This window comes from Eleutherodactylus coqui, chromosome 4, assembly GCF_035609145.1.
Source record: "Eleutherodactylus coqui strain aEleCoq1 chromosome 4, aEleCoq1.hap1, whole genome shotgun sequence".
Classification (NCBI taxonomy): domain Eukaryota; kingdom Metazoa; phylum Chordata; class Amphibia; order Anura; family Eleutherodactylidae; genus Eleutherodactylus; species Eleutherodactylus coqui.
In genome coordinates, this window is record NC_089840.1 from 93,834,479 (window position 1) to 93,854,348 (window position 19,870).

The window sequence follows — 19,870 nt, forward strand, 5'->3', positions numbered from 1 at the left end:
ATGCAGGCTGAGGCTATGCAGTGTGTATTGCACTTTCAATCTACGGGCGTCGGGCAGACCGTGAACTTCTGAGACAGCACACGTATAACACAGAGCGTTGTAGAAAATGTGTGGTTTCTTGGCGTACACTTAGAGGCAGAGTGAACTGAGGCGACGCAAAGTGCGGACAGAAAAATGTTTAAATAAAGGCTGCACGCAGGCTAGGCTGTGCAATACAAAGGTACTACAACTCCCAGCAACCACGGAGTTGAATGCACACGGTCGCAGGTTGCCCTAAGAAGAACCGTTGGGGCTCTTGTAGACAGGATTTTACACTACCACTGTCCCTGCCTGACCAATACTGCCCCTATACTCAAGTACAGACTGCAGCCTGAGAACGCTACAGCCTGCACGCCCGATATACATAAAAAAAAAAAAAATTGTGCAAAACTGCTCACAGCAGCCACTACAGGTACTACAACTCCCAGCAACCATGGAGTTAAATGCACACGGTCGCAGGTTGCCCTAAGAGGAACCGTTGGGGTACTTGTAGACAGGATTCTATACTACCACTGTCCCTGCCTGACCAATACTGCCCCTATACTCAAGTACAGACTGCAGCCTGAGAACGCTACAGCCTGCACGCCCGATATACATAAAAAAAAAAAAAATTGTGCAAAACTGCTCACAGCAGCCACAACAGTAATGCACTAGGTGAGCTGTGGCCATAAGAAGGGCCGTTGTGGTTCTTGAAGACGCTAAAACTGTCCCTATAGCAGCAGAAGCATCAGCAGCACTTTGCCTGATCTCTCTTAGCGTGTGTCTGTGGCAAGCCACGGGTGGGGCAGATTTAAATACTCGGGTGTCACTTGATCTCGCCAGCCACTCACTGCAGGGGGGTGGGATAGGGCTGGAACGTCACAGGAGAAAGTTGTAATGCCTTCCCTGTGTTTCTATTGGCCAGAAAAGGGCGCAAATTTCTCAGGGAAGGAAATGTAATGGAGTCGAGTGCCGCGTGGTGCTCGCCTCGAGTAACGAGCATCTCGAACACCCTAATGCTCGAACGAGCATCAAGCTCGGACGAGTGCGCTCGCTCATCTCTAGTTAGTAGTGATGTCACTCGCTCGTGCACTCATTCAAAGAGAATCTGCTTGTGTACAGGGGGCATAAGTCCTAAAATTCATCTAACTTAATATGATTTTTAATCAATGACTGTTTCAGCAATGATGATAGGCTTGATTCCTATGGGAATACAGATACTGGCAAGCACTGAAACTGATATATGCTACAAAAAGCATCAGTGATTTTTCCATCATAAGCATGGGAGAGCATTTTGGCTCAATTTTATATAAAAAAATCTGTGGTTATCTTCCATAGTGATCATCTTTGGCTGGTGCTGGCTTTAACAAGGCATCTTTTTCTGCTTCTGGCTCTAAGAGTATCTTAGGCTGACCAGCCTATAAGGGGACATCTGTGACTGGCATCTGGGGCTGGAACACTGGGAATCTTGATGACAAAATGTCAAAAATACTGAGGCCAATAATAAGGTAAGTGGAAAAAACTTTTCTGGTGTTCACACACAACATAATTTCATGATACCACTTCTAGTTGCATTGCTTCTTTTACTCCTGGCATTGGCTGACCAGTTTATCAATTGCTCTGGCTTTTCAAAAGTAGCTTGCATACCATAAACATTTTCCAGCAGGATAATGCTCATCTGCGCACAGCAAGTGTGTCACAGGAATGCCTGCATAACATTGCCACACTTCTATTGCCTAACCGCTTGCCAGCTTTAACGTTAACAAAACATGTATGGGAGCATCTGTAATGCCAACTTTGACAGCTCAGATGTTGGGTTACAGCAAATGTGAACCAATATGGGACAGGAGACCAAAAATACCCTGTATGCCTCCATGCCCTCCCGTATTGCTTCTTGTATCCAAGCTAGAGGCGGTACAACAGGGTACTAGAGCCTCCATGCCTACCTGTATCACATCTTGTATCCAAGGTACAGGCAGTACAACAGAGTACTAGAGCCTCCATGCCTATCCGTATCACATCTTGTATCCAGGCTAGAGGCGGTACAACTGGGTACTAGAGCCTCCATGCCCACCTGTATCATATCTTGTATCCAAGCTAGAGGCGGTACAAGAGAATACTTGAGCCTCCATGCCTATCCGTATAACATCTTGTATCCAAGCTAGAGGCGGTACAATAGAGTACTAGAGCCTCCATGCCCACCTGTATCACATCTTGTATGGAAGCTAGAGGCGGTACAACAGGGTACTAGAGCCTCCACACCCACCTGTATCCCATCTTTTATCCAAGTTAGAGGCGGTACAACAGGGTACTAGAGCCTTTATGCCTGCTCGTATCACATCTTGTATTCAAGCTAGAGGTGGTACAACTGGGTACTAGAGCCTCCATGCCCACATGTATCACATCTTTTATCCAAGCTAGAGGCGGTACAACAGAGTACTAGAGCCTGAATACCTGCCCATATCACATCTTGCATCCAAGCTAGAGGTGGTACAACAGGGTACTAGAGCCTCCATGCCTGCCCGTATCACATCTTGTATACAAGCTAGAGGCGGTACAACAGGTTACTAGAGCCTCCATGCTCACCTGTATCACATCTTGTATCCAGGCTAGAGGCGGCACAACCGGGTACTAGAGCCTCCATGCCTGTATCACATCTTGTATCCAGGCTAGAGGCGGCACAACTGGGTACTAGAGCCTCCTTTCAAGTGTTTTCCTCAATAAATGATCATTTTGCTCTGATATTGTAATCACTTACTTTTATCAACATTACAATCACACAGAGAAAGTTTAATTTGATTCCAACTCCTCCTTCTAGGTGCTTGAATTTTTTTGACAATGAGTGTATATTGACACTTTTTCTCTGCAGAGCTCTAAGATTTACACTGAATGATCGAGTAAACATCAAATTGCAGTTTTAGTTTCTCAAATAGGATTATAGAATAATCCGTTGACAAGATCAGTTCACTGTATCACATACAGACATTTGCTGTTTCCTTTGATATATGGAATAATTTGAAAAGGGTAAAATTTTGGAATGCAACCTAAAATACCTTCATTTATAAAAATTGGTATACTCCATTCTCCCCAAAACTTGCTAAGATCGCGCCGCTTGTGCCGTGCTCTTATTTGCAAATAATATTTTTTATCCTTCTCCAGATCAGTAAATACTTGTTCCTGTTCTTCAATTGGCGTTTGCTGTAACATGGAAAAAATCATATATTTTTAGCATTGCCTGTTACTTCTCATCTGTATACAAGATCTCTGTGTAGCTACAGTGCTGTGAAAAACTATTCATCCCACACAATATTCTCCTTTTTATTGAACACTTGCTGTGCCAAATGTTTTTACATATATAACCTCTTTCTGCGCTAGGCTGTAATAGTATAGCATGGGGAGCAATAGGTTCATACTATTATGATGCAATGGTGCGAGAATTGCAATAACTCAGGATTCCAGTACCATCAACAGCAGGTGTCAGCAGTATGGGCCTATTAGACTGCCTGTAACTGTTATGCTAACAGACAAAATGCACTGCAATACTGAATTTACTACATTGCAATAATATATTATACACTGCAAAACTGAAGTATTCCAGTGCATTATTTAAGGGCACAATCAAACGAGCATTTCTTGCTGCGCATTTACTTGTGTGAAACGCACGGAAAACGCATGCAGCAAAAAATCATATGACCGGAGCAGGCATCACAGTTTAAAAATTGCACTTGGGTGCGTTCAAAATTTGCGCATAAATTGCGGTGCCATCGCTATCCCCTACTGTGACAAGGGATTCCTTGGATGGGAAACCTCTGTATGCTGTCACAACATACAGAGAAGATTGCGATCATCTGCCACAGCTGTGACAGCTGTGGGCGAGGATTTCTTGATCTCCGTGGGGAGTCCCCTCATCACTGAACAGCAGTGTCATAGTGTCCAGTGACAAGGGGACTCCCCGTGGGGAGGAAGAATTCCCCTGCCACAGCTGTGGCACAGGAGCGTAATGTTCTCACGTTGCTTTTAATTGGGCAGGGGCTTCTGCAGCCCCATTGAAAGCAATGGACTGCCGGCAACCCCTGCAGTGATTTTCAGGGAAGGGCTTTAAATATAAGTAAACAAGAGAAAGTATGGGCTCACCTAACCAGCAGTGCCTCCAAAGTAGCAGGGAGAGATAAAGTCCAACGGGAGCTCTGTCCTCAAACAGCCGATGGCAAGCGGCTAAATTCCATAGGAGAAAGACAAAGATGGAGGGGAGCTGCTACCATTAAAAGTACATTATTTATTATTTAAAAAAGCATACAGCTCACAGGATCGTGCTGTGACAGCGTGATCCTGTGAGCTGTATGCTTTTTTAAATAATAATGTTTTTTTAACAGTAGCAGCTCCCGTCCATCTTTGTCTTTCTCCCTTATATATAAGTCCTTTTCTGAAAATCATCCCTAGAATGTGTTAAAAAATAAAAAAATATATACTCACCTCTTCGCTGCTGCCGGGCTCAGGTGTGTCTAGCCACTTGTTCTCCTGGAATGTTATGAAGTTCTTTCAGCAGGGGGGGATTTTAAGTCCCCGCCTGCTGAGAGGGTTGCCTCAGATTGATGCGCTGTGACTAATCAGAGGCAGCACTCAGCCATTCATTGAATTCACTGAATGGCTGAATTCAATGAACTGCCTATCGCTGCCTCTGATTGGCTGAATGCAGGGACCAATCACAGGCAGTGCTTAGGTGTAATTCAATGGCTGAACACTGCCTGTGATTGGTCAGCCAATCAGAGGCAGTCCTTTCAGGAGGTGGGGATTTTAGATCTCTGCCTGCTGAAAAGCTTCAGAGCAGTTCAGGAGGACAAGCGGCTAGATGCGCCTGAGCCCCGGCAGCAGCGGAGAGGTGAGTATATATATATATATTTTTTTTTTTACAGATTCTAGGGATGATTTTCAGGGAAGGGCTTATATTTAAAGCCCTTCCCCGAAAATCACTGCAGGGGTTGCTGGTAGCCCATTGCTGTCAATGGGGCTGTAGAAGTGCCACAACTGTGACAGCTGTGGCAGGTGAATTCTTCATCCCTATGGGCAGTCCCCTTATCACTGTCTACTGTGACAGTGCCATCACAGTGTTTAGTGATGAGGGGACTCCCCACGGAGATGGAGAAATCCACGGCCACAGCTTTGGCAGAGGATCGTGATCTTCTCTGTATGTTGTCAATGGTGCTGCTGCCACCGGCCCCATTGACCACAAGGTGAAACCCCTGGGTGTGACAGCATCCAGGGGTTTCACATGCAAGGAATCCTGATGCTGCAGTCCCTTGCCTTTTGCGATTTGCTGTCTTATTTTTTACCAGTGTATTTAATTTTTTGCACAGGTAAAAATTGGACATGTGACTGCTGCCATTGAAAAGCATTAGTTCTAATACATGTGAATCGTAAATTCAAAAAACATGCGCAACACAGAACGCTTGTCTAACTGAACCCTAAGGAATCAAGGAATCACATGTTCAAGTTAGATGGCAGGATTACAAAAATGTAGATCAATAAAGTTTACAAAAAATCCTAAATTAAAGAAATTCTAATAAAATAAAATATTTTGATAACATTTAATATATTTTTATAAAATATTTTTATTATGGAATATAAGGTAAAAAAAAGTAACCAAAAGCTAGACATATGGTACAGAAACTCGTGTTACCACATTCGTAATGATGTGTTTTAAAATGGTTATTTATCCCACATAGTTAATGCTGTACACAAATTGTCAGAATTGCTGTTTCTATTTTTTTAAAAATCTTTTATTGAGCAAAAGTGGTAAAATATAAAAAAAATATAAATTCAGCATTACCACAGCAGTAATGATACACGATGTATCATGTCAATGTGCATAGAAAATGCCATAAAATAATTCTAGAATTGCTTTTTCTTCTATTCCCAGCAGCAAAATTAATGAAAGTTTTTCGATAGAGATCTGTACTCCAAAATGATGCATATAATAATACAGCCACTTCTGTAGAAAAAAAAGCTGTTGCACAGCTATAAAAAGAGCTTTAATTTTTGGAATGTAGTGATGAAAAAACAAAAAAGCACTGCTTCCACACTAAGCTGTGTAGGTCAATAAAATGGAACCTGAGTATACACATAGGAGTGTGTTTAATTCATTATTGTATTTGTATAGAAAAAAGTAACTGCCCCTTATGACCCTCCACAAAAAAGTGAGAAGTCTGCTGAACCCACAGATTTCAATGGAACCTGACAACTCTCTTACATGTATGGGGACCTTCCAACTGTTCCTTAACTTCTTCCCTCCATATGACGTAACGGTACATCATGGCAGGGTGGTACTTCCCGCAACATGACGTACTCTTACATTATAGGGATAGCACAAGATCATGACAGATCTGGCAGCGGAAGCTGGCTGTCACTGTGCATCGGAGATGTGAACCCCGCTGTTAACCTCTTTCCTGCCGCGATCTATGTAGATCGCGGCAGGGAAAGGGTTTACAGAGGGAGCGTGCTACCTCTGTGACGTCAGTGGGCTCTCGCGATGTAATCGCAGATTGCCCGGCTGGTTGCCATGGTAACAGGATGCCACCTACAGGCATCCTGTACTACCATTGCCTATGATCGCTGTAATAGGCGATAAGGCATTGCAGGAGAGAAGTCTTGCAATGCCTTATCATAGCAATCATCGGTGGTATGGTGTTAATTCACCAAAAGTACACAAATAGTGTAAAAAAAAAGATCAAAATAATGTACCAAAAATAAAAATGCTTTTTCTCATATTAGCATAAAAAAATTCTACACATTTGGTATCGTCGTGTCTGTAAAGACATGTGCAATAAGTTGCACATGCTTTTTTATCCTGCGCGGCAAAAAGCGTAAAAAAACGCTAAAAAACTGAGGCAAAATGCCTCCCAAAAAACAGAATGAAAGTGATCAAAAAAGCCGTATGTACCCCAAAATGGTACCAATAAAAACTACAGCTCGTCTCACAAAAAATAAGCCCTCATAGAGCTCTGTCCATGGAAAAATAAAAAAGTTATAGGACTTTGAATGCGGTGATTTAGAAAAAAAATGATTTCCAAAAAAAGGGTTTTTATTGCAGAAAAATGTAAAAGCCTAAAAAAAAACCAAGAATTTTGGTATCATTGTAATCATACCGGCCCACAGAAAAAAATGTATTGTGTCATTTATGCTGTATAATTAGCACTTTAAAAAAAATTATGGCAGAATCGATGCATTTTCTCTCCCTGCGATCATAAAAAAAAAAAAATTAAAGTTTTACAATATTGTCTATGTACCAAAAATGGCACCAATAAAAACTACAGTCTGCCACGCAACAAACAAGCCCTGATACGGCTGCGTCGATGGAAAAATAAAAATGTTATGGCTTTTGAAAAATGAAGATTAAAATCCACCAAAAAAAAGTTTGGTCCTTAAGCCCAAAATAGGCCATGTCCTTAAGGGGTTAATAGTTGAGGTTGAGTTAAAAAAGGATTAGGCATGTCAAATTTTTTATCCCTTTTTCAGGGGAGATCAGCTGTCACTAGAGGTTTCTGACAGAGACTTACTCCCCTTTGAAAAACCTTAAATGCTCAGCTGAGCTAAATGTGCATGTTGACTGGGGAGTCAGAGCCTTCATAAGGCTCCCTCTTCTGCTGACATTACAGCCTATCATAAGTCTGTGATTATGATTATGGGGTGCTGAGGGAGGTGACAGTGCCTCTGTCACACCTGTAAAATGGTGCTGTTATTAGAAATAACATCCACGTGGTAAAACAGCCAAGATCTGTGTTATCTCTAATCCTGTCTAACACAACAGAGAAAAGAATAGCTATCCAGATGTACTTACCCTGAATTCTTTTTTTGATTTGTTCTCTATAAGTCTTATTTCATATAGAAAAAAATTGGCCTCTTCATCAGAATCATATGTAGACGACGTGTCATCTTCAAAGCTATTAATTGCTATACTTGTTGGCGGAAGCCATTTTATTATAGTATTCCCATTATCGGATGACACTTGAATATTTCTTGGAGGGGTAAGTATTTCTACAATTACCATATTAGAGATAAGAATAAATACATGATTCATTTTACAATGTCATATACGAAGAATACATGATGCAGTTTACTACTAAGCTTATAATTATATTCAGGGTGGACAGAGGATGCATTTTAACTGGAGATGAGCAAGCATACTCGCTAAGGGCAATAACTCGAGCGAGCATTGCCCTTAGCGAGTACCTGCCCGCTTGGAAGAAAAGATTCGGGTGCCGGTGGGGGCGGGGGAGAGCGGGGAGGAATGGATGGGAGATCTCTCTCCATCTCTCCCCCCGCTCCCTCTTGTTCACTCCCACAACTCACCACTCCCCCGTGCTGGCACACCTGAACACTATTACTATGAAGTGGGTACAAAAATAGGTACTATTACTTCGTGGGTAATACAAAGAGGTCAGTATAACTGTGGCACACTAAGGGTGCAGTAACACATTATGGGCACAAAGGGAGATATGCAGGATCACAACGAAGGGCACTGTAACTGTGATGTATAAAGAGGCACTTTTATTCTGTAGTGGGCACAATTGGAAGATTGTTACCATGTGGGGGCATGATTACCTTATGGTGCACAGTCAGGTGCATTAGTACTGTATAAGGGGCACTGGGAGGGCTGATGGCAGCAGAAGAATAAGGAGAGTGTGCAAAGACTAATTAAGGCTAAAAAAAAGGTCTTGACCCAGATAAAGAAAAAATTAAAATTTGCCAATATTCAAGAAGGGCTCAAAAAGTGAACCTGAGAAATACAGGCCAGTAAGTCTTACTTCTATTGCGGGTAAAATGTTTGAAGGGTTTCTAAGAGATGCCATCCTGGAGTACGAAGGAAAATAGCTGTATAACTCCATATCAGCATGGGTTTATGAGGGATTGCTCCTGGCAAACCAATCTGATCAGCTTCTATGAGGAAGCAAGTTCTAGACTGGACTGGGGACTGTCATTGGATCTTGAATATCTGGACATTTCCAAAGTGTTTGATACTGTGCCGCATAAAAGGTTGGTATATAAAATGAAAATGCTTGGTCAGGGTGAGAATGTGTGTAAGTGGGTAAGTAACTGGTTAGTGACAGAAAGCAGAGTTAGAAATGGTAAATACTCTGATTGGGTCACCGTTACTAGTGGGGTACCACAGGGGTCAGTTTTGAGCCCTATTCTTTTTAATGTATTTATTAATGACCTGGTAGAAGGATTGTGCAGTAAAATATCAATATTTGGAGATGACACAAAACTACAGTATGTAAAGAAATTAACACTAGAGAGGATACAATGAAGTTACAAGAGGATCTGGATAAGTTGGAGCTTGGGTAGAAAATTGGCAAATGAGATTTAAGACTTATAAATGTAAAGTTATGCACATGGACAGAGGGAAATACATGTCACCATTACACACTAAATGGGAAACCACTGGGTAATACTGACATGGAAAAGGGCATGGGGGATTTTAGTTATCTGTAAGCTTAACTGGAGCAACCAGTGTCAGGCAGCTACTGTGAAAGCAAATACGATCATAGGGTGCATCAAAAGAGGTCTATGGCACACAACGAGAGCATTGTTCTTCATCTTTACAAGTCACCGGCCAGATCACACATGGAATATTGAGTACTGTTTTGGGCACCAGTACTTAAGAAGGATATATCAGAGCTTGAGCTGGTACAAAGGCGGGCAACTAAAATAATAAATAGAGTTGGTGCACTACAATACCCAGATAGGTTATCAAAATTGGGATTATTTAGTTTTAAAAAAAGATGACTGAGAGGGGACCTAATAACTATGTATAAATATATCAGTAGACAATACAGAGATCTCTCCCATTTTCTGTTTATATCAATTACTGTGGCTGTAACAAGGGGTCATCCTCTATGTCTAGATGAAAGAAGGTTTCTACACCAACATAGAAGAGGGTTCTTTACTGTAAGAGCAGTGAGACTATGGAGCCTCAGCCTGAGGATGTGGGGATAACAAATTTGACTAAAGCATTTAAGAGGCGCCTGGATGTCTTTCTTGGGATGGACAATATTACATGTTATAGTCATTATTAACTTCAAGGGTTGTTGATCCAGGGATTATTTCATTTGCCAGATTGGAGTCAGGAAGGATTTTTCCCCATAAATGAGGAAAATTGGCTTCTACCTCATTGTGGTTTTTTTTTCCCTTTCCCTGGATCAACATTGGGGGTAATAGGCTGAACTGGAATAGCATATGTATTTTTTCTGCTTTACATACTATGTTACCATGTCAATCGGAGGAAATGACACTTTTGATCACTGTAATCACTAATACTGTGCAGAACTGGTATCTGACCTGACTATTATTTAATGACTGCATTATTTAGAGGTACACCAGAACTGAGCTGCTGTATCTGAGCCTGCCATGTTTTCAAAGTTGCCTTATGTTGCTGCGAATATGTGCATTATATATATATATATATATATATATATATATATATATATATATATATATGACTCTAGTGATACACTCTGATTGTTAGTGCTGCATTATTGATGGCTAATTCAAGAGACCCAGCATTGCAGCTAAAAGTCGTACACAAGCTGTGGTTGATGGCCTAAAGTGAAGGTGCATTCTTGCTAAGGAGGGGCCCAAGCCGAACCTTTGTACTAGAGCCTATGAGAGCCCTTAGCTATGCTCATAGGTGTAGTCAAAAAGACTGATCCAGCGCTATACCTCAATACTAGTGCCCTATATTGAGTTAACAATAGTGTGTTTAAATAAGAAGGTATCAAAACTCAAAAGATTCATTTGCAGAAAGCAAAGTTAAATCAGCAAGTGCATCTCACCTATAGCTTCTGTTTTGAATGTTTTTGAGAAATTATATATACTACTGAAGAATCCAGTCTTTATCTTACTCAAAGGATTGCCATCTTTATAGTCTGAAAAAACATTCTGCATATAACAACCAACATTCTTTTTCTGTCTTTTAAAATAGTGTGGGCAAGGCAACCATTTAGAGTTTAACCTGTGCAGAGAAGAATATGACCAGAGTTAGTGCTTTTCACAGTTTTTCAAGCATCTCAGAAAAAGAGATAATATAACGCTATAATATTATACCTCAATGCAAAGGAGTAGTTGATGTCATCAGGGGCATCTGCTCTAACGTTCCAGGAACAATTTAGATTGGTTATGTTGAGTAATACGCAAGATACAATGTCAATGTAAACTGAAACAAGAAATACATATCTTTATGAGACAGCAAGAGGATTTTTTCGCATTTTTATAATATAAGGCAAATTCACTACACTAATATACAATAATTGGCACCAGAACACCGGAAAATATTTTTATGTACAAACACAAAGCAATTGTTATACAAAAGCAAGAATTACATTTAAATGGATCTATAGGTGGGAGTATAGTACGGATTAGAATTATTACGTATTTCTACAACTTCATCTTACTATGCAGCAGTTTGCAATACAAGGTCATTTCTGTATAGTAAATACTGATAAAGAACCCAAGTCATTTCTTGTATAAAGATTAGAAAAGAGGAGAGAATTACAAAAGATTAAGAGGTTATCTGGGGTTTGTACTGTGGATAAACACTCAATATGCTCAAAAAAGAGACATGACCAACACATCTTGTATGTTCTTTCTTTAGTTAGACTGTGTTTGTCTAATTCTGTCTTGGATAAGAATCAGACCACATTTTATTAGTAATCAATTCAGAAATCCTTGAAATTTCAAGCAGTTTCCTTACTACTTCTTGTTGTTATTCCCAAAAGCAGCAATTTGTGATTTTAACATTAGAAAGTCCCATTAAAAAAAACTAAGCGATATTGCAGCATTAAAAAAACGCTAGTGGGTAAAAGTCCTAATACTGTCAGCCTCACTACCAAGATCTGCCTAACTTAGGGTCCATTTACAACAGTGGTTCCCAAAGTGGTCTCTATGGACCCTCATGCATAGATTTTGACTTGCTGGGGTCCATGTCGGCAAGAAAAATTTTGGGGGTACATGAGATGTAAATGGGGGTCCACGTGAGCGGACTCCATTTAGGCAGGTCATCATCAACATTTAGGCATTCTGTAATGACATAATACACCTTACACAGATTGTGTATATAATACTTATAATAGACAGAAATTACTTACCTCTTTGATATTTAATACAATTGTTATGCAGAGTTCGCGCAAACCGTCTTGGGCTCTGGCGGCAGACAAAACAGACCTGCGCAGTAGCTAATTAAAGCTCTAAAGATTCTACTGCGCATCGTTTTCACGCGATCCAACAGAGCCCAGGACGTTTTGTGGAAACTATACCTATCTGCTTTGTGGCATGGTATGTTCATGTGCATACTGGCTGCAACGCATTGTGCGCGTACTTGTTGCTTATCCTGCATTATGCACTACCGCAAGAAAGCTTTTGATAGCTTTTTGATCTTCATATCTCATGGAAAAGGGTTTTATCGCAAACACCAATTTTCTTATGAAAAAAAGAAATCAATTGCAAATCACTGGATGTGGAGATGTGAGACTATACCTCACTAATTTGACGCCAAATATTGAACATTTGCTATCAGAGCATCAGGCTCATCCATCCCATTAACAGCATTATTTGTGTGTTCATTTTATGTAAGAGTTTTACTAGGGTCTGATTTGTTTCGGCCCAAATCCAAAGATTTACTTGCATTTTGTGTCTTTTCAATAAAGATCTGAATAAAAATTATACATTTTTTTTTTACAATTGTCCACTCTAGAAAAACACCCTAGGATCTCATTCAGATAAGCGTGTATATGTCTGCACAAAACCGTGCATCTATTAGAACCATTGGCTCCCTATAGTGTGTTCACATGTCCATGTTTTACAGACATGCAAACGCACGTACCTGCAAAAGATAGGACATGCATGTGTTGAAGAAATGTAATCCCCTTCAACAGGGGCTGATACCTTTAATACTTCAGCATTGTCAAGCTGATCTTTAAGGTGGCTTTACACAAGCATGTTTTCGTGCGTGCATGTGTCCGTGCTTTACAAAGATAGGACATGCGTGCACCATGGGAATGCACGCAATGTCTTCAATGGAGCAGCAGTAGGGGATCCTGCCGGCATCCTGTAATTGTTTTTCAGGGAAGGGCTTTAAATATAAGCCCTTTCCTGAAAAACAAGAAAAAGTGGTGTTGAAAATTAAAAAATAATCATACTCGCCTTTCTTCAGCTGTCGGGGGTTAAGCCGCGTCCTCTCTGCACTGTCCCCGGCTCTGTAATGCAGTTCTTTTAGCAGCCAGGGATTTAAAATCCCCGCCTCTTGAAAGAGCTGCTTCTGATTGCCTGAGGCGCTCAGCCAATCACAGGCAGCTCTCGCTTATCAGTTATTTAGTAAGAGCTGCCTGTGATTGGCTGAGGTGCTCGGCCAATCACAGACAGCTGCTTCTGATTGGCTGTGACAGATGCAGCAAAGGAATTCTTCATCCCTGCAGCATGGTGCTGTTGGTGCGTGGCACGGTGCGTGAGCTCGTGGGTCCAGGCAGCATCGTGCGTGCATGCACCTGTAGTCAGCCCCGTGCATTAGCACCTTTTAAATTGGTGCTGTGGCAGTGAGTGTCTCCCTCTCTCCGCCCCCAGCAGTTATATGGTTTCCTTCAGCGTGCTAGCATCCTGCCTTTGTTGGTCTCCAGCGTTGTCAGCTTGTTCTGTCATATATGCCAGGTTCTCCCATCTGCCTTGGTCTGCTTGTATTTTTCTGTTGGTTGTATCATCTGCGGATCCTGTTGGTATTCTACCTTGTTACATCTTGGTACGCCAGTGTCCCCTCTTGGTCCCTAGTGAGAGTAAGAACCGCCTCCCAGTTGCCCGCCTGAATTCTCAGCGCTAAAGTCCCCCATACACTTCACTAGCATTGACTCCACCCCTCTGTCTGGTCAGGTGTTGTTCAATGGAGGACTCCCATTCTGCAGGTAACTATGGGTGTTCTCCACTCTGAGAATCTGTCCTTCCTGGTTATGGAAAGGATGTCCGTAGATGTGAAGCTTGGTATTCCCTGGTTGGCATTGCACAAACCCCAAATTGATTGGTCCACCCAGGAATTGACACATTGGGGGTTGTCCTGTCGTAATAACGTAACTACTGTATCCTTGTGCTCAGCAGATACTGTGCTTATCCCAGAATATTTGTCTGATTTTCAGGACATATTCTCCAAGAAACTGTCTGAGACTTTGCCTCCTCATAGGGAGTGTGACTGTGGTATTGATTTGATCCCTGACAGTCTCATCCCTAAGGGTGACTACTCACTACAGTTTTTTTTCACTGTGAAATTCGCAGCGTTTTTTTTTTCTACAGGGGTCTATGGGACTTGTAATGTTAAAATCGCGATCGCGCAAAATTGCGATTTTTGCGATAAATTGTGATTTTGCGCAATTGCGATTTAAACATTACAAGTCCTATAGACCCCTGCAGAAAAAAAAAACGCTGCGAATTTCGCAGTGAAAAAAAACTGTAGTGGGTAGTCACCCTAAGGGAGCCATTTTCAATTTGTCTGGGCGTGAGCACGAAGCTGTTAAGTTCTATATCTCAGAGTCTCTCGCCAAACGACATATTAGGCCGTCCAGGTTCCCTGCCGGGTCAGGTCTCTTCTTTGTGGAGAAGAAGGATGGGACATTGAGGACTTGTGTGGATTATCGGGCTTTGAATAAAATCACAGTGAAGAACCAGTGCTCCTTGCCCCTGATTCCTGACTTATTGAAGCAGGTTGTAGGAGCCCACTGGTTTTCCCAATTGGACTTAAGGGGCACTTACAATCTAATTCGCATTCGAGAGGGAGATGAGTGGAAGACCATGTTCAACACCCCGTTAGGACATTTTGAATGTCTGGTCATGCCCTTTGGACTTTGTAACGCCCCCGCTGTGTTCCAGGGATTTATGAATGCGGTCTTCCATGACTTCCTGGGGGTATTCTTGGTCATATATCTGGATGACATTCTGGTGTACTCCCCCGACTGGGATTCCCATGTGCAGCACCTGAGGTTGGTTCTGACCTGTTTGCATGAATACCAACTTTTTGTCAAGTTGGAAAAATGCATATTTGGTACTAAAGTGTCTTTCCTGGGTTATGTGATTTCACCCACGGATATTAAAATGGAATCTGATACGGTGGCTGCAATCTCCCAATGGGTCAGACCAGACAACCTAAAAGCTCTCCAGCGATTTTTGGTTTCGCAAATTTTTACCACAAATTCATTAAAAATTACTCAGTTATTGCCCAACCAGAGGCCCTAGAGGCTTTTAGTCGTCTAAAAAGGGCGTTTTCCACTGCCCCGGTGTTAGTACAGCCAGATGCACGGCAACCATTTTTTATTGAAGTCGATGCGTCCGAAGTGCGGACAGGGGTGGTTTTGTTTCAGGAGGTCAGCGGGAGATTCGGGTATAGTCCATGTGCCTTCTTGTCACTGAAGTTTAATTCGGCGGAACGTAATTACGACGTGGGGAACAGTGAGTTATTGGCAATCAAATGGGCTATAGAAGAGTGGTGACACCATCTTGAGGGGGCTAGACACACTATTACCATGTACACTGATCACAAGAACTTTGTATATTTCGCCAATACTAAAAAACTCACTGCTCGGCAAGCCCGGTGGGTGGTTTTTTTTAACCAGATTTAATTTCGTCGTGACATATATCCCGGGACCGAAGAACGTGAAGGCGGACGCCCTGTCACAGAGTTTTGGGGTACCGGAAAGTGAGACTATGACTCCCGAGAATATCTTGGCACCTGGGGTGGTGGGGGCAGCTGTAGAATCCAACCTCGTCCCTCAACTACAGAACGGTCAGCAGGACGCTCCCTCGGGGGTTCCGGAGGGCAGATGGTTTGTGCCAGAGACCTTGCGTCTCAGAGTCATTGAAGAATCTCACTCATCGGTTTTCGCAGGCCATCCGGGGGTTCAGGGTACTCTGGATCCTTGTTCTAGACACTTCTGGTGGCCAGGCATGTCTCAGGAGATCCACGACTTTGTTAAGAGATGCTCTGTCTGTTCACGCAGTAAAAGTCAGCGTTGTCGTCCGGAGGGGCCTCTGAGACCGTTACTGGTACCTTTTTGTCTCAGAAGTGCACCACTATTTTAGTGGTTGTAGACCGGTTCTCAAAAATGGCACATTTTGTGGAGTTAAAAAAGCTACCTTCGGCAATAGAATTTTCCAAGATTTTTGTGAAAGAAATCATTCATCTACATGGGGTTCCCGAGTACATTGTATCAGATTGCGGGGTTCAGTTTGTTGCACAGTTTTGGCGAGCCTTCTGCAAAAACCTAGGGCCATTGCTGTCCTTCTAGTCAGCCTTCCACCCGCAAACTAATAGTCAGACTGAGCGGAAGAACCAGGATTTAGTGCAATATTTACGGTTGTTATACAAACAGATAAGAACATGCTGGAAAATACATAGGGTATATAAGAAATAAATACATAAAAGACATTGACCCTGTATTACGAAATTAAGAACAGAGAAGTATTACGGATATATTTAAAAGAGTTTGATATACTGAAACTTAAAGGAGATGTCCCGAGGCAGCAAGTGGGTCTATACACTTCTGTATGGCCATAATAATGCACTTTGTAATGTACATTGTGCATTAATTATGAGCCATACAGAAGTTATAAAAAGTTTTATACTTACCTGCTCCGTTGCTGGCGTCCTCGTCTCCATGGTGCCGACTAATTTTCGCCCTCCGATGGCCAAATTAGCCGCGCTTGCGCAGTCCGGGTCTTCTCCTCTTCTCTATGGGGCTCCGTGTAGCTCCGTGTAGCTCCGCCCCGTCACGTGCCGATTCCAGCCAATCAGGAGGCTGGAATCGGCAATGGACCGCACAGAAGCCCTGCGGTCCATGAAGACAGAGGATCCCGGCGGCCATCTTCAGCAGGTGAGTATGAAGACGCCGGACCGCCGGGATTCAGGTAAGCGCTGTGCGGGTGGTTTTTTTAACCCCTGCATCGGGGTTGTCTCGCGCCGAACGGGGGGGGGGTTTAAAAAAAAAAAAACCCGTTTCGGCGCGGGACATCTCCTTTAAAGCTCAGCTGATGTTTGTGATTTTAATTGCACTTCTTATTTAAGGAGGTGACTTGTATACGGCATTTAGGTGATCAAGGCTCCATGTAAGGAGCTGAAACGCGTCCTCCAGCTGTTTTTTGGGATATGTAATGGCATTATTGGATTAATAAAGAAAAGCATATCCTTTTAAAGAGAATCACCGGCTTCATTTTCCTTTCTTGGAGAAAATACATGTGATTACTACTAGAGATGAGCGAACGTACTCGTCCGAGCTTGATACTCATTCGAGTATTAGCGTGTTCGAGATGCTCGTTATTCGAAACGAGCACCACGCGATGTTCGAGTTACTTTCACTTTCGTCTCTGAGACATTAGCGCGCTTTTCTGGCCAATAGAAAGACAGGGAAGGCATTACAACTTCCCCCTGCGACGTTCAAGCCCTATACCACCCCCCTGAAGTGAGTGGCTGGCGAGATCAGGTGTCACCCGAGTATTTAAATCGGCCCCTCCCGTGGCTCGCCACAGATGCATTCTGACATAGCTCAGGGAAAGTGCTGGTGATGCTGGAGCTGCTATAGGGAGAGTGTTAGCAGTGATTTTAGGCTTCAAGAACCCCAACGGTCCTTCTTAGGGCCACATCTGACCATGTGCAGTACTGTTGAAGCTGCTTTTAGCAGTGTTGCACATTTTTTTTTTTTTGTATATCGGCCGTGCGGTCCTCAGTCTGCACTCATTGTACATAGTATAGGGCCAGTACTGGTGAGGCAGGGACAGTGGGAAAGGTGAAAGAGATATACAGGCTATATAGGCAGTGGGCTTTTTCAAACAAATTTTGGGGAAAAAACTATATTTGGGCTGCCTGTGACCGTCCTCAGTGTACTGCGTGTCTGCTGGGGGTAGTAGTCCTAATTAATACGCAGCTAAGCGTTACAGCAGGCGTGCGCAAAAGTGTTTCCTAGCTCTGCGGTGCCCGTTACATCACCGTCGTCATCCTGTCCACATTGAAACAGTATACATATATACGCTGCCTACAGTATCTGTCTACTGTCTGAGCTCTGCCGTTCCAAAAATAGAAGCAAAATACTTAAGGCCTACTAGTGGCGTCTGGCCACTTGACTGCTTCTGTGCTGTGAATTCCACTATCTCAGTCCTATGCACCTACGTCTCACTGCAGGCGTGCGCAAAAGTGTTTCCTGGCTCTGCGGTGCCCGTAACATCACCGTCGTCATCCTGTCCACAATGAAACAGTATACATATATACGCTGCCTACAGGATCTGTCTACTGTCTGAGCTCTGCCGTTCACAAAATAGAAGCAAAATACTTAAGGCCTACTAGTGGCGTTTGGCCACTTGACTGCTTCTGCGCTGTGAATTCCACTATCTCAGTAATACGCACCTACGTCTCACTGCAGGCTTGCGCAAAATTCTTTCCTGGCTCTGCTGTGCGTTCCGTAAGCGAAGTCAGCCTCCAAGCACAGGCCAATAAGCGGCACATTTTATTACAGCGTTCTGTTTCTGCTCTACTCGTAATACACAATGCTGAGGGGTAGGGGTAGGCCTAGAGGACGTGGACGCGGGCGAGGACGCGGAGGCCCAAGTCAGGCTGTGGGCACAGGCCAAGCTCCTGATCCAGGTGTTTCGCAGCCGACTGCTGCGGGCTTACGAGAGAGGCAGTTTCTGGGGTCCCCCGATTAATCTCACAATTAATGGGTCCACGCGGTAGACCTTTATTAGAAAATGAGCAGTGTGAGCAGGTCCTGTCATGGATGGCAGAAAGTGCATCCAGCAATCTATCGACAACCCAGAATTCTACGCCGTCCACTGCTGCAACTCTGAATTCTCTGGCTGCTGCTCCTCCTTCCTCCCAGCCTCATCACTCCATTACAATGACACATCCTGAGGAGCAGGCAGACTCCCAGGAACTGTTCTCGGGCCCCTGCCCAGAATGGGCAGCAATGGTTCCTCTCCCACCGGAGGAGCTTGTCGTGACCGATGCCCAACCTTTGGAAAGTTCCCGGGGTCCGGGGGATGAGGCTGGGGATTTCCGGCAAATGTCTCAAGAGCTTTCAGTGGGTGAGGAGGACGATGACGATGAGACACAGTTGTCTATCACTCACATAGCAGTAATTGCAGTAAGTCCGAGGGAGGAGCGCACAGAGGATTCGGAGGAAGAGCAGCAGGACGATGAGGTGACTGACCCCACCTGGTTTGCTAAGCCTACTGAGGATAGGTCTTCAGAGGGGGAGGCAAGTGCAGCAGCAGGGCAGGTTGGAAAAGGCTGTGCGGTGGCCAGGGGTAGAGGCAGGGCCAGACCGAATAATCTACCAACTGTATCCCAAAGCGCCCCCTCGCGCCATGCCACCCTGCAGAGGCCGAGGTGCTCAAAGGTCTGGCAGTTTTTCACTGAGAGTGCAGACGACCGACGAACAGTGGTGTGCAACCTTTGTCACGCCAAGATCAGCCGGGGAGCCACCACCACCAGCATGCGCAGGCATATGATGGCCAAGCACCCCACAAGGTGGGACGAAGGCCGTTCACCGCCTCCGGTTTGCACCACTGCCTCTCCCCCTGTGCCCCAACCTGCCACTGAGATCCAACCCCCCTCTCAGGACACAGGCACTACCGTCTCCTGGCCTGCACCCACACCCTCACCTCCGCTGTCCTCGGCCCCATCCAGCAATGTCTCTCAGCGCAGCGTCCAGCCGTCGCTAGCGCAACTGTTTGAGCGCAAGCGCAAGTACGCCGCCACGCACCCACACGCTCAAGCGTTAAACGTGCACATAGCCAAATTGATCAGCCTAGAGATGCTGCCGTATAGGCTTGTGGAAAC

General features: G+C 43.7%; 1 protein-coding gene across 2 annotated transcripts in view; it reads right to left on the minus strand.

The window, feature by feature from the left end:
- LOC136625570 (interleukin-5 receptor subunit alpha-like) overlaps nucleotides 1-19,870 on the minus strand; it is an 84,929-nt gene that overhangs the window by 21,013 nt on the left and 44,046 nt on the right. For both annotated transcript variants that reach the window (XM_066599861.1, XM_066599862.1), the window contains exons 5-8: nucleotides 11,119-11,227; nucleotides 10,848-11,026; nucleotides 7,853-8,049; nucleotides 3,072-3,216 (exon numbers count right to left, since the gene is read on the minus strand). In XM_066599861.1, the coding sequence (XP_066455958.1) occupies nucleotides 3,072-3,216; nucleotides 7,853-8,049; nucleotides 10,848-11,026; nucleotides 11,119-11,227 (630 nt within the window). The remainder of the gene's footprint in view (nucleotides 1-3,071; nucleotides 3,217-7,852; nucleotides 8,050-10,847; nucleotides 11,027-11,118; nucleotides 11,228-19,870) is intronic.